The sequence below is a fragment of the Salvelinus alpinus genome, chromosome 12 (genome assembly GCF_045679555.1).
Source record: "Salvelinus alpinus chromosome 12, SLU_Salpinus.1, whole genome shotgun sequence".
Lineage (NCBI taxonomy): Eukaryota > Metazoa > Chordata > Actinopteri > Salmoniformes > Salmonidae > Salvelinus > Salvelinus alpinus.
The window spans coordinates 7,472,854-7,485,945 of record NC_092097.1 but is presented as its reverse complement, the minus strand read 5'-3'; the positions used below and the strand labels follow the sequence as shown (position 1 = coordinate 7,485,945).

General features: G+C 40.1%; 1 protein-coding gene across 6 annotated transcripts in view; it reads left to right on the top strand.

Moving 5' to 3' along the window:
• The window catches only part of LOC139535406 (synaptotagmin-2-like), a 70,857-nt gene extending 59,503 nt beyond the window's left edge, over positions 1-11,354 (top strand). For all 6 annotated transcript variants that reach the window (XM_071334777.1, XM_071334774.1, XM_071334776.1 and 3 more), the window contains 5 exons: positions 701-868; positions 7,293-7,460; positions 7,636-7,753; positions 8,773-8,906; positions 9,194-11,354. In XM_071334777.1, coding sequence (XP_071190878.1) covers positions 701-868; positions 7,293-7,460; positions 7,636-7,753; positions 8,773-8,906; positions 9,194-9,409 — 804 coding nt within the window. In that variant the 3' untranslated portion in view covers positions 9,410-11,354. The remainder of the gene's footprint in view (positions 1-700; positions 869-7,292; positions 7,461-7,635; positions 7,754-8,772; positions 8,907-9,193) is intronic.
• The last annotated feature ends 1,738 nt before the right edge of the window (positions 11,355-13,092 follow it).

Below are 13,092 nucleotides of genomic sequence, written 5' to 3'. Positions count from 1 at the left end.
AGAGAGCAGTGAATCGAGATCAGGCTTCTGGCAATGAGAGGGTATCTAGTATATTCAGCATTTTTGTGAATTAATGGCTAGAGTCAGTATTACAGTGAGTATGTCTGCTATGCAGGATGTTGGCACTGTGACATACGTCCAGGAGGATAGAAAATGCTGAGTCATTCTGAAACAAGGAAGTCCCTTATGAGTCACTGACACAGGATCAGGGCTTGAGATGAAAATGTACATTAAAGCAAGTCCTTTCTTTCTAACTGAATCAATTAACTGAAACATAATCAATGACACTTAGCACAGGTACCCCTTTTTCAAACATGCAAAACTACTGTGACATTATATTCTGTGACTTTCTTATGACATTGCAGAAAATACATTTGGCAGCTCTAGTGTGGATAGCTTGTATCTAATCTTGGTCATCTTAGAGAGCTGTGGTGATTATTGCTGTGGAGTTTTAGGTTGTCAGCTTACAGACCACAAGCTTATGTAACAAGACTGCAGCATTTCTCTGCAGCAGTGACAGGAAGCGTGCATTGGCACAAATTAATACATTTAGGTTTTTCACCTGACTTGACATTGTTGGCTTGTCTCAGCTCATCGGCACAAATAAATACACGAATACATGTTGAGATTGCCACCTGATACTGTTGGTTTGTCTCAGTGCTGTCCCAGACACCTGACCACTGTGCCCCTCCCCTCAAAGCTCACAGTGGGAATACTCCAAGCGGCAGATCTTATATCCATGGACAGCGGAGGCACCTCTGACCCGTACGTTAAGGTCTATGTCCTCCCAGACAAGAAGAAGAAGTTTGACACCAAGGTTCAAAAGAAAAACCTGAACCCTGTCTTCAATGAATCCTTTGTTTTCAAGGTAAGTCATAGCACAGTTTCTGTACCAGAACTGTACAGTAGTTAGTCGGAATGGAAAAGGCGTCAATCATCCTGCAAACTATAATGCTGAAAAATAATATTGTCAGGCTAGGACAGCGGAGTCTCAAACTGAATGTAATGTAACAGTTTTAGAGTTGTAAACATACATGATATCCATTTTCCAAAATGAAGACTGTGGTTGAAGCCGACATTTGTTTTTCATTGTGAAGCCTTGCTGTGTTCACATTATATCGCAGAGCAGTGCTGGCTGCCATGTCTGCCTGCCTGCTATGTACCCTCTAGCCTGTGTACTAACTTCAGCTTTCTGTACTACTTAATGAGGTCCACGGAGACTCCACATGACTCTCAGGGTCAGTGCGAAAGCACTGTGTGCACTCTTACCACCACAGCTAAAACCACTGTCTATTCTCTTAGCATAACCATCATGTAGAGCCCTAGATACAAAAGATACAAATTGGTAATATTGGACCTAGGTTGTCTAGAGACCATGAAGATTTAAGAGAATTTACAATATATGACATCCTATGCATGCCTTTAGAATCAGGGTTGGGGTTTATTTGGAATTTCAGGAATATAATTCAATTTATGAATATGAATATAAATTGAATATAAATTAATATAAATTAATATAAATTCAATTTGTATTGACCACACCCCACAGGAAGCAGAATTTGAGTTAAATTTGAATTGAAGGAAGTACACTGAGTGTACAAAACACTAGGAATTCTTTCCATGAAATCAAATCAAATTGGATTTGCCACATGCACCGAATACAACAGGTGTAGACCTTACAGTGAAATGCTTACAAGCCCTTAACCAACAATGCAGTTTTAAGAAAACTAAGTGTTAAGAAATACTAAAATTAATTGAAGTAATAAATAAAGAAGAAAATAGAAAAATAACAAATTATTAAAGAGCAACAATAAAATAACAGTAACATGGCTATATAGAGGGGGTACCGGTACAGAGTCAATGTGCGGGGGCACTGGTTAGTCGAGATAATTAAGGTAACATGTACATGTAGGTAGAGGTAGAGGTAAAGTGACTATGCGTAGATAATACACAGAGAGTAGCAGTGGTGTAAAAATGGGGGGAGTGTCAATGCAAATAGTCCGGGTAGCCATTTGATTAGCTGTTCAGGAGTCTTATGGCTTGGGGGTGGAAGCTGTTAAGAAGCCTTTTGGACCTGGACTTGGCGCTCCGGTACTACTTTCCGTGAGTTAGCAGAGAGAACAGTCTATGACTTGGCCTGCTGGAGTCTTTGGCAATTTTTAGGGCCTTCCTTTGACACCGTCTGGTACAGAGGTCCTGGATGGCAGTGATGTACTGGGCTGTATGCACTACCCTCTGTAATGGGTTGGGGTCAGAGGCCGAGCAGTTGCCATACCAGGTGGTAATGCAACCAGTCAGGATGCTCTCGATGGTGCAGCTGTAGACATTTTTGAGGGCCTAGGGACCCATGCCAAATTTTTTCAGTCTCCTGAGATGGGGGTGTGCTCGGCCCTCCTTTTCCTGTAGTCCATGTACATGTCCTTTGTCTTGATGACGTTGAGGGAGAGGTTGTTATCGTGGGACCACACTGCCAGGTCTCTGACCTCCTCCCTATAGACTGTCCCATGGTTATCGGTGATCAGGTCTACCACTGTTGTGTTGTCGGCAAACTTAATGATGGTGTTGGAGTCGTGCTTGGCCATGCAGTCATGGGTGAAAAGGGAGTACAGGAGGGGACTGAGTATGAAACCCTGAGGTGCCCCCGTGTTGAGGATCAGCGTTGCAGATGTGTTGTTACCTACCCTTACCACCTGGGGGTGACCCATCAGGAAGTCCAGGATCCAGTTGCAGAAGGAGGTGTTTAGTCCCAGAGTCCTTAGCTTAGTGATGAGCATTGAGGGTCCTATGGTGTTGAACGCTGAGCTGTACTCAATGAATAGCATTCTCACGTAGGTGTTCCTCTTGTCCAGGTGGGAAAGGGCAGAGTGGAGTGCAATAGATATTGCATCATCTGTGGATCTGTTGGGGTTGTATGCAAATTGAAGTGGGTCTAGGGTTTCTGGGATAATGGTGTTTATGTGAGCCATGACCAGCCTTTCAAAGCACTTCATGGCTGCAGACGTGAGTGCTATGGGTCGGTAGTCATGTAGGCAGATTACCCTGGTATTCTTGGGCACAGGGTGCCACTATGGTGGTCTGCATGAAATATGTTGGTGATACAGACTCGGTCAGGGACAGGTTGAAAATTTCAGTGAAGACACTTGCCAGTTGGTCAGTGCATGCTCGGAGTACACGTCCTGGTCATCCGTCTGGCCCTGCGGCCTTGTGAATGTTGACCTGTTTAAAGGTCTTACTCACATCGGCTACGGAGAGCATGATCACGCAGTCGACCGGAACAGCTGGTGCTCTTATGCATGCTTCACTGTTGCTTGCCTCGAAGCGAGCTTAGATGTCATTTAAGTCGTCTGGTAGGCTTGTGTCACTGGGCAGCTCGTGGCTGTTCTTCCCTTTATAGTCCGTAATAGTTTGCAAGCCCTGCCACATCCGACGAGCGTCGGAGCCGGTGTAGTATGATTCAATCTTAGTTCTGTTTTGACCCTTTGCCTGTTTGATGGTTTGTCGGAGGGCATAGCGGGATTTCTTATAAGCGTCCGGGTTAGAATCCCGCTCCTTGAAAGCGGCAGCTCTACCCTTTAGCTCATTGCGGATGTTGCCTGTAATCCATGGCTTCTGGTTGGGGTATGTACGTACGATCACTGAGGGGACGACGACGTCGATGCACTTATTGATGAAGCCAGTGACTGAAGTGGTATACCCCTTAATGCCATCGGAAGTATCCCAGAACATATTCCAGTCTGTGCTAGCAAAACAATCCTGTAGCTTAGCATCTGCGTCATCTGACCACTTCCGTATTGAGCGAGTCACTGGTACTTCCTGCTTTTGTTTTTGCTTGTAAGCAGGAATCAGGAGGATAGAGTTATAGTTAGATTATCCAAATGGTGGGCGTGGGAGAGCTTTGTTCACGTCTATGTGTGTGGAGTAAAGGTGGTCTAGAGTTTTTTTTTTTCTCTAGTTGCACGGATTTAAGTTTCCCTGCATTAAAGTCCCTGGGCCACTCGGAGTGCCGCGTCTGGATGAGAATTCTCTTGTTTGCTTATGGCCTTATACTGCTGTTTGAGTGTGGTCTTAGTGTCAGCATCGGTTTGTGGTGGTAAATAGACAGCTACGAAAAAAATAGATGAAAGCTCTCTTGGTAAATAGTGTGGTCTACAGCTTATCGTGAGATATTCTACCTCAGACGAGCAAAACCTCGAGACTTCCTTAATATTAGATTTCGTGCACCAGTTGTTATTTACAAATAGACACGGACCGCCACCCCTTGTCTTACCGGAGGCAGCTGTTCTATCATGCCGATGCATGGAAAACCCAGCCAGCTGTATGTTATCTATGTCGTCTTATAGCCACAACTCGTTGAAATATAAGATACTACGGTCTCGTTGGTATGTTAGTCTTGATCGGAGCTCATCAATTTTTTTATCCAATGATTGCACATTGGCTAATAGGACTGATGGTAGAGGCGGATTACCCATTAGCTGTCGGATCCCTACAAGGCACCCCAACCTACGTCCCCGATATCTCCGTCTCTTTTTCCTGCGAATGACGGGGATTTGGGCCGGTGTCTGAAGTAAATCCTTTGTGTCCGAAAAAAAATATTTGTCCACTACAAGGTGAGTAATCACTGTTCTGATATCCAGAAGCTCTTTTCGGTCATAAGAGACGGTGGCAGAAACATTATGTACAAAATAAGTTACAAATAATGCGAAAAAACACGCACAATAGCACAATTGGTTAGGAGCCCATTACACGGCAGCCATCTCCTTTGGCTCCATTAGTGATAGACATGACAGACTGACCAGGTGAATCCAGGTGAAAGCTATGATCCCTTATTCATTTCACCTGTTAAATCCACTTCAATCAGTGTAGATGAAGATGAGCAGTCAGTTTAAAAAATATTTTTAAGCCTTGAGACAATGGAGACAGATTGTGTGTGTGCCATTCAAAGGGTGAATGGGCAAAGCAAAATATTGAAGTGTCTTTGAACAGGGTATGGTAGTAGGTGCAAGGCACACCAGTTTCAGTGTGTCAAGAACTGCAATGCTGCTGGGTTTTTCACGCGCATCAGTTTCCATAGTGTATTAAGAATAGTCCAACACCCAAAGGCCAGCCAGCCAACTTGATACAACTGTGGGAAGCTTTGGCGTCAACACGGGCCAGCATCCCTGTGGAATGCCTTCGACACCTTGTAGTCCATGCCCAGAGGAATTGAGGCTGTTTTAAGGGCAAAATGGGGTGCAACTCAATATTAGGAAGGTGTTCGTAATGTTTTGGTACGCCCAGTGTATAATTTAATTCAAAGCACTTCAAACCAATTCAACTGAGACGTGAAACATGAAAGTCTCATTCTCAGGATTTTACTGACAGTATTTCATGTGATTCATTTATGTCTGCCTCTCATTTTAGATCCACGATAGGTGAAAAAGTGCCACTGACCGTCCCAGGCGCAACTGTTATTCTTTTGTTTTGAGGAAATGAGCATCCAGCATCGTGGTAGAAAAAAATCGTGGTAGATACTCCGCACGTGCAATGATGTGCAATGATGTTGTTGGAAGTAACGTCTTTGTTGTTGTAATATCGCAAACGGACGTGGCAGTTTCACCGCTACGGATTGCAGCTTCAAAGAGCGACTGATTCCGCATGTGTTTTGTCTGTTGCTCATTAAACACTGTTTTGGACGAGACTGACATTATGAACAAAACGATCCTATTTACACTTTGTAGTAAATTTGGACACTAGAATAAATGTTTCTGACTTATATTGATGACACATAGGCCGTTTTCTATCAGAGAAGTTGTTTATTGCCTTCAGTTGCGCTTTACGCTCAACCCTGTTACGTGAACTGAATTGTCGTTTTAACATGGTGGTAGTTTTTTTCTACAGAAACATTGAACATCTAATAGTCAAATCAGAGTGTAAAAGCAGGTGAGCTGGTTCTACTCTTTTTAGTCCTTTCCTAGTGTTTTGTGCTGGGAAAATGAGCGGGTCGAGCATAACACGTCAAACCTGTTACCCATAGATAGACAGGCTAGAAATGTTTTAACAATAAATAAATACACATGTAAGCTTGGATCCAATTGCCTCTCCCCGTTGCACACAACAATCTTCCATTCCCCGTCACAAGGGGATTTATGGCCTATTTCATATGAAATCGTCAACACTGTTACAGTCAACCCTGTTACTTTATTTGTCACTTAATATTCTCTTACTGTAGCGTTTTTATATTATGTTGAATCTGTGCTCTTTATAACATAATGTTAAATTGAGGTGAAAAAAAAAACGTTTTTGGGGACCAAATTACACTTCTCAAAAGGCACCAAATTGGCGGAATGACCCAGATGTTAGATTGTTCCCTTCTATACTGCAGTGTTTGATGCATTAGCATTCTGGGAAACGCATATATTTTATGTGCTATTTAAAGACATTAAGGGAATTATGAATCATTATAGACAACCCACAACATGATCTTAGAATATTTCCAGACCACTGTTTATTTTATATTGTTTTAGGAGATTGAGTTTTAAACCTTACGCTATATGGTATTGGTAACCATACATGATGTCAAAATAAGCATTTTTATGGATATGTGTAGAATATATATGCCACATGAGTTTCATTGAATAAAGTTCTACTTCCTTTAATTCGATTTCAATTCAAATGCTGCTCCCTGTGTGGTGTGGCCAATTGTAATTGAATTCAAATTGAATAATTTAATTGGAATTAAAGAGCAATTCGCAACTCAAATAAGAATTGACCCCAAACCTCTTTAGAATGTATTTTTATTTATATTTGTCAGTGAGCCAATTTACCACAGGAAAGGGAATGTCTAAACATGCTATAATGTATTATACTCCAGGTCTGCAAGGGCTGGATAGAATCAACAGAACCCATATTGTATACCATAATTATGCTTTAATGCTTTAGAGCTGAATAAAGGATATCTCCTGAGATGTTTTCCAAGTAAAAACAAAGCTACACATTATAATCCAACCTAACCCATTTTCTGCCTGTCCTATTCTGTGTATGTTGGCTGCCATTGTGCTGCATTACTGTATCGGCAATCAATGTCTTGCCAGCAGCCCATGGCACCAAATAATATATGTTTATGTTTACTTAAAAAATAAATAATAATAATAATGTTTTATTGATAGCACATATTGTGAGTGTGGACATAGTGAGACATAAAGTATGGACATTTACAAAGAGGGACATGTGGTTTTACATTCAGACTTAATAATTAAGTTGTGTTGTTGTTGTGTTGTGGTGTTGTTGTTGTTGTTGATGTGTTCCTTCATCAGTTACCGTATGATGAGCTCGGTGGGAAAACCCTGGTGATGTCGGTCTTTGACTACGACCGATTCTCCAAGCATGACATCATTGGAGAGGTGAAGATCCCGATGAACACCATTGACCTGGGACAGCCCATCGAAGAATGGAAGGATTTGGAGAGTGCAGACAAAGAGGAGGTATGAGCTGAAAAGAAACAAGTTGATTTATTCAACTAAGCTAGTCGTTGGACGGGAGTGTTGCCCCATCAGAAGTAACAACAGCCAAACTCTGACAATTGTTTTATATTTTTTCCCTCTCTGTGTCGTTGTTCTCTCTGTGCTTGCCCTCTCTCTGTCCTTAATCTCCATGCAGCCTGAGAAGCTGGGAGACATCTGTATCTCTCTCCGTTACGTGCCCACCGCTGGCAAACTCACTGTCTGTATCCTGGAGGCAAAGAACCTCAAGAAGATGGACGTGGGTGGACTGTCTGGTACGTTAAGACTTCCACTGGACGTACAGTTTACTCTTGAGATTCTTAAAGGGTTCTTGAGAGGTTCTTTGCAGTGAGTGATGGTTCTATGTAGAACCATGTCTTCTCAAAGAACCTTTCTCGATGTAGAACCCTTCCCTTCCAAATTGATCTTTACAATATTGAAGCAGTCCTTCGCTAGATGCTTCTGGGTAATTATTAATTCCTGTTCTTTATGTTGCATTATTTCACTTACTGTGTGGTGCCTATTATTTTGTTGTTTTATTCTACCTGTATTGTGTCTGTGTGTTTATATTCATGGGTTCTGTTGAGGTGGCTAGTCCGATACCATCAATGAGAAGGGTCTGCAAGTATATTCGAGTTTATATTTTTGGACTAACTTCATCATTTGACATGGTTGAGTCAGGTTGATACAACTCCCAGGTGAGAGTAATTCAGCATGATCAACGCCATACTACAACACAGTAGCATAACAATGTTAAAAACTGATTACCTTCATCATCATACATATCATATACTAATTGCCTGTAGATAACTGTTACAGAGGTGAAATGTTTATTATGCTATTTGAAACATCTCATGATAGAACTGATTCTTTATAGAACCTTTAATAGGCGGTTCTACATAGCACCTTCAAGAAAGTAGTCTACAAAGCCCCAAAAAGGGTCACAAGTCAAATAACCCTATTTTGGTACAATTTTGGGGAAAAAATGTCTAGTGTGTCTGCTGTTAAAAATAAGCTTGTGGGTGGACTGTCTGGTAGGGCAAACCACTGGACATAACAATAGATTATTTCCAACCAAGCAGGCATGCCAATCTGCCATTAATTAAACATCTCAGTGATGCAGGGCCTCTGATTTATTTGCAGACATTGCATTACTGTATGTTACATTAATGAGCTCTCTGAATTATTTGTCTAATTAGCAAGCAACTCATATCACATCACAATTTTGCTCTACCGAAGCAATGCAATGAAACATGAAATGAGTGATTACATATCTGCTGGTCTTTCTTTGCAGATCCCTATGTGAAGATCGCGTTGCTGCAGGGCGGCAAGAAACTGAAGAAGAAGAAGACCACGGTGAAAAAGAACACTCTGAATCCGTACTACAACGAGTCCTTCAGCTTTGAGATCCCAATGGACATGATGCAGGTATAGAACACTTTACATATTTGACGAGCAAAGGATTGATATTTTTTTCATACAGTTTGTTGAAGTGGTGTTATTTTCTTTCTGTAGGCCTACAACCACATTTAGATTTGTGTTATGCTTTGATGCTTACAGCAATTACATTTGGAAAGAAAATCTTAAGCCCTATTTTAAGCACTAGTGGTTTAATACCTACTGTATGAGGCTTGCATATGAATGGTTACGTGATTATGTGAGTGCACACATGCACAATCTACTATAAACATGTTTTCTCTCTCTTTCCTCTTTAGAAAATCTTGGTGGTGGTGACAGTATTTGATTATGACAAGATTGGCAAGAATGACGCCATTGGGAAGATATTTGTGGGAAGCAAGGCAACGGGCCCTGGTCTGAAGCATTGGTCTGACATGCTCTCTAACCCCAGGCGTCCCATTGCCCAGTGGCATCCACTACAACAGGAGGAGGATATAGATGCGGCGCTGGCAGGTTTAAATGCAAAAAAGTAAAAACCAACTTGGCCGATTTGATTACCAACTAACCAACTCAGAAACCCTCCCTCCCCAACCCTCCTACACTGCATGAAACTCATGACTTGCACATGATTCTGTCATGTCTACTTGAAACACTGAACAAAACAAGAAACATCTAAAATATCAGCGTATTCATAGTTAAATTGAAGAACACAAACAACCCTTTTTCAACATCATAGCATTTCACATATTTAGTGTATTGTGAGAAGAGGGAGATTGAACGATTGATTGATTGATTGATTGATAAATGGATCTGTGTTTCATGTCAGCATGCGTTTTAGCACCAGATGCTTAGATGCTGATAATGAATGCTTAGAGAAAGGCTCAATGAAAGTAATGATGGCTATAGCTTCTTCATTTAGTTTATAGAACATTATGCATGCTTTACTTATGCTCTCACTGCTCTACATAAGCCATGCCAAACCGATTCTTAATAGCATATATCTTGTTCTCAAACCATAAGTGTGCCATATCTTGCAGTAGACTGAATATTGAGAGATGTCTCATACCGAACCGTTTGAAATCTTCTTATGTAAAGGGTTTAGGTGAGATGGTATTAGGTATAAAGTTAATACAATGCAGTAATCCATTCCAGAATGTCTTTCTAACAGAACTTCACAATGCAATGTTTTTTGGTTATTCTAATTATATTATTATTATTATATGTATTCCCATACATATGAGAGAGAGCCATATTGTGGCAAAAATGACATTTGACTTTGCAGTTAATGATTATTAATCAAACATAATTTCTATGCAGTTACGGCTTTCCGAGTGATACACAGTCTGGGAGGAGTTCATGGGTGCCTTTTTGATGAAACAGTTTGGTGAAGTACATTAGGCTCTCAACTTAATTATGCACTGAGGTAAACTGTATACCTGGCAAAAGTCATAATGACACAGTCCAAGGAAACTGCCAATGTGTTGCAGACCTTTTTTGACCCCTTGGATGTAAATGTGTTTACTTATCCATGGCCAAAGTAAAAATGACGAAATAATTTATCTCTGTCGTTGAAAACACATTTGACCCTTTACTATTTTAAGTCAAAGATACAAAATGTTGAGGATTTATGTTCAAGAAAATAAAGAAAAACGAGGAATCACATTCTACTAAAACAACATTACACCCTGTACACTATTGTGAATTCATTTTTGGCATTAGTGCTATCAAGATGAAAGGGGCATATGTTATAAAATGGGACCATCTGCTTGTTACAGCCACTGCCTGTGAATTGTAAATCACTGTGCATCTCTGAAATGACTGATACAAACATACTGGAGGGGATGTTTCCTCAGTTAAAATGTGTGCTTGCATGAGGCCCAAAGTCTATTTCTCTCAGCTGAGGATGACTGTAGTGTGGGTATTCATTCCATTTTTTGGATGCTCACATTGTAATGATGAAAAGGTAATCATCAAGCAACCGGTACATACAAATGCAGCTTTTGCATGAAACAAACGAGAGTAAAGTAAGCATGATTTATGCTTTGTGCAAATCTTCATGTCAATGGCTTTGGCTTTTGCACCACACGCTCATCAGCAACCTGCTTAGTATGTAACCCTTACTGTAAGATGCCAAAGTACTGAAACATTGTGCATTGTCCGCTGTTTATTCAAACCTGTTTTTCCCAAGGGCGTTGTTCATTCAGACATCCTATGATTTTGATGTCCAAGAGGCCATTGTATAGAAGCTAATCAAACTGAAAGGAGGGTGAACGTTAGAATGCAAATAAGTCCATTGTAGTTTTGCCTCCCTCTCTCTCTTCCTTCTGTAAACATTATGCATCGAGCAAATTTGTTAACGCAGCATGTAACTATACAATGTTGTAAATATCGGCATGTTTTAAAGAGAAATCATAATTATATTGTGTGTGTGTGTTTGTGTCCAATGTCTTTTTGATAATAAAATGGAGAGAAAATATGCATTGACTGCACATTTTATGTATTTTCCCTAAAGGCTATGGGACTTAACGTATGTCTGCATAGTATATGGATTTTAAAGGCTATTTTCTTGCCTGGAATTCAAGTGTTGATTTTTACTGTCTGGGTATTCATTTAGCAGACCAAAACGTTGCATGCTTGTTTTTAGTATGTGTTAATTGTATAATCCTTTCAATCCGTCTACTGTGGTCAACCCTAAATATTTTACTATATACTACAAGTAAAAATGCAATATTACCAACATGTCCTGCATTCACTTGTATGTGTGCATGGTCTTTGATGGCCATGATTTATTGTGTATTTATTGCAAAAGGACAACATTCACGAGCTCTCTTGCTTTGTAATTATATGTGCCATAAGTGTTTCCTTCGTTTATCCTGCCAGAGGTTGTAGTAACTGCCTTATCAAAAAAATTATTTGTATCTGTTGTGTTGGGTTGACCAGTATTGGCCCATTACTAAGTCAGATGATGGTACTACACAAATGTAAGTCCAAGTACTAGACCTTCCTTAGACTGTTTAGTGACAGGTTCATAACTCACTGTATAGAAGTCAAAGCATGGACTTGTAGCCCTCTTTCAATACCTCTTATATATTTGTACCCTGAGTAGACCTCTGCTTGCTGTCATTCGATGCTTCATATAACAGTTCAATGTGTCTTTTTTAGTATGTTGATCGAAATAAGAAGAAAAGCCATACAACTTGAGCACTGAAACATTAGAGCTCATCTGTGAGGTTAGTAACCAAGCCTAAAACACCTCTTAGGTATCCATACTCTGAGCAAAGGTATATTACTACTCATATAAAAACCTTAGAGATATTAACAGAGTGGCTGGTTCAGACTTTATCACTTTCCTATGACAGAATAGCTTAAAAATGATCTACTGAATATGTATATTTATATGTGAATTATATTATATTTGTTCCTCTATATAATCACCTGTGCCAGCTCTGTTGGATTTTCACCTCACATTATATAATATGTGTTTTGCTTATATATAGGTACTTAACATGATAATAGCGCTTATGTTTGCCAACATTATTGGCATGACTGAGTTAATATTGTAAGATATACATGCCTCTGCATTTATTAAATCAAATGACTGCTTGGCTTTTTGGGATGATCATATACATACCTATGTTTGGAAAAAGTTTAAATGAACCTTCAGTCGTTCGTATAATTTGCACATGGCGTGCAAAACAATGTTTTAGGCTAGCATAAAGAGCCAATAGCAGAAAAAGAGTGAAATGTTACTCGATTGCAAAATTACGTTCATTTTTCCATGCTCTTAATACACTGATTGCAAGTATATATCTGATTTATATAACACATACAGTACAACCTCCATTCCAGTTATGCAGTTATTACTCAAAATACGAGTTTAATTGTGGCGATGAATGAATACTGTTGTTTTCCATATCCCTCCTTATTGAGTATGCTTGGGTTGATAATGATTGTTTTATAGACCATTATTCTGTCTATTTTAAAAGTTGTATTTTGCAATAGGACCAATAGCGCCTGTGTTCTTCTCGCGGTTTCTCAGTGAACAACAGAAAATGAGTTTTTTTTCTTCAAATTACTGCAATGCAGGCAACAAAATCCCTGTCTTCCTGGGTCTATGGAACTCTTTTGAGTATGGGGCGGACCCAAACAGTGCAGAGCTACATTCGCAATGCAATACTGCCAACCTCGCTGCTTTAAAAAAAAGAAATAGGGTTCC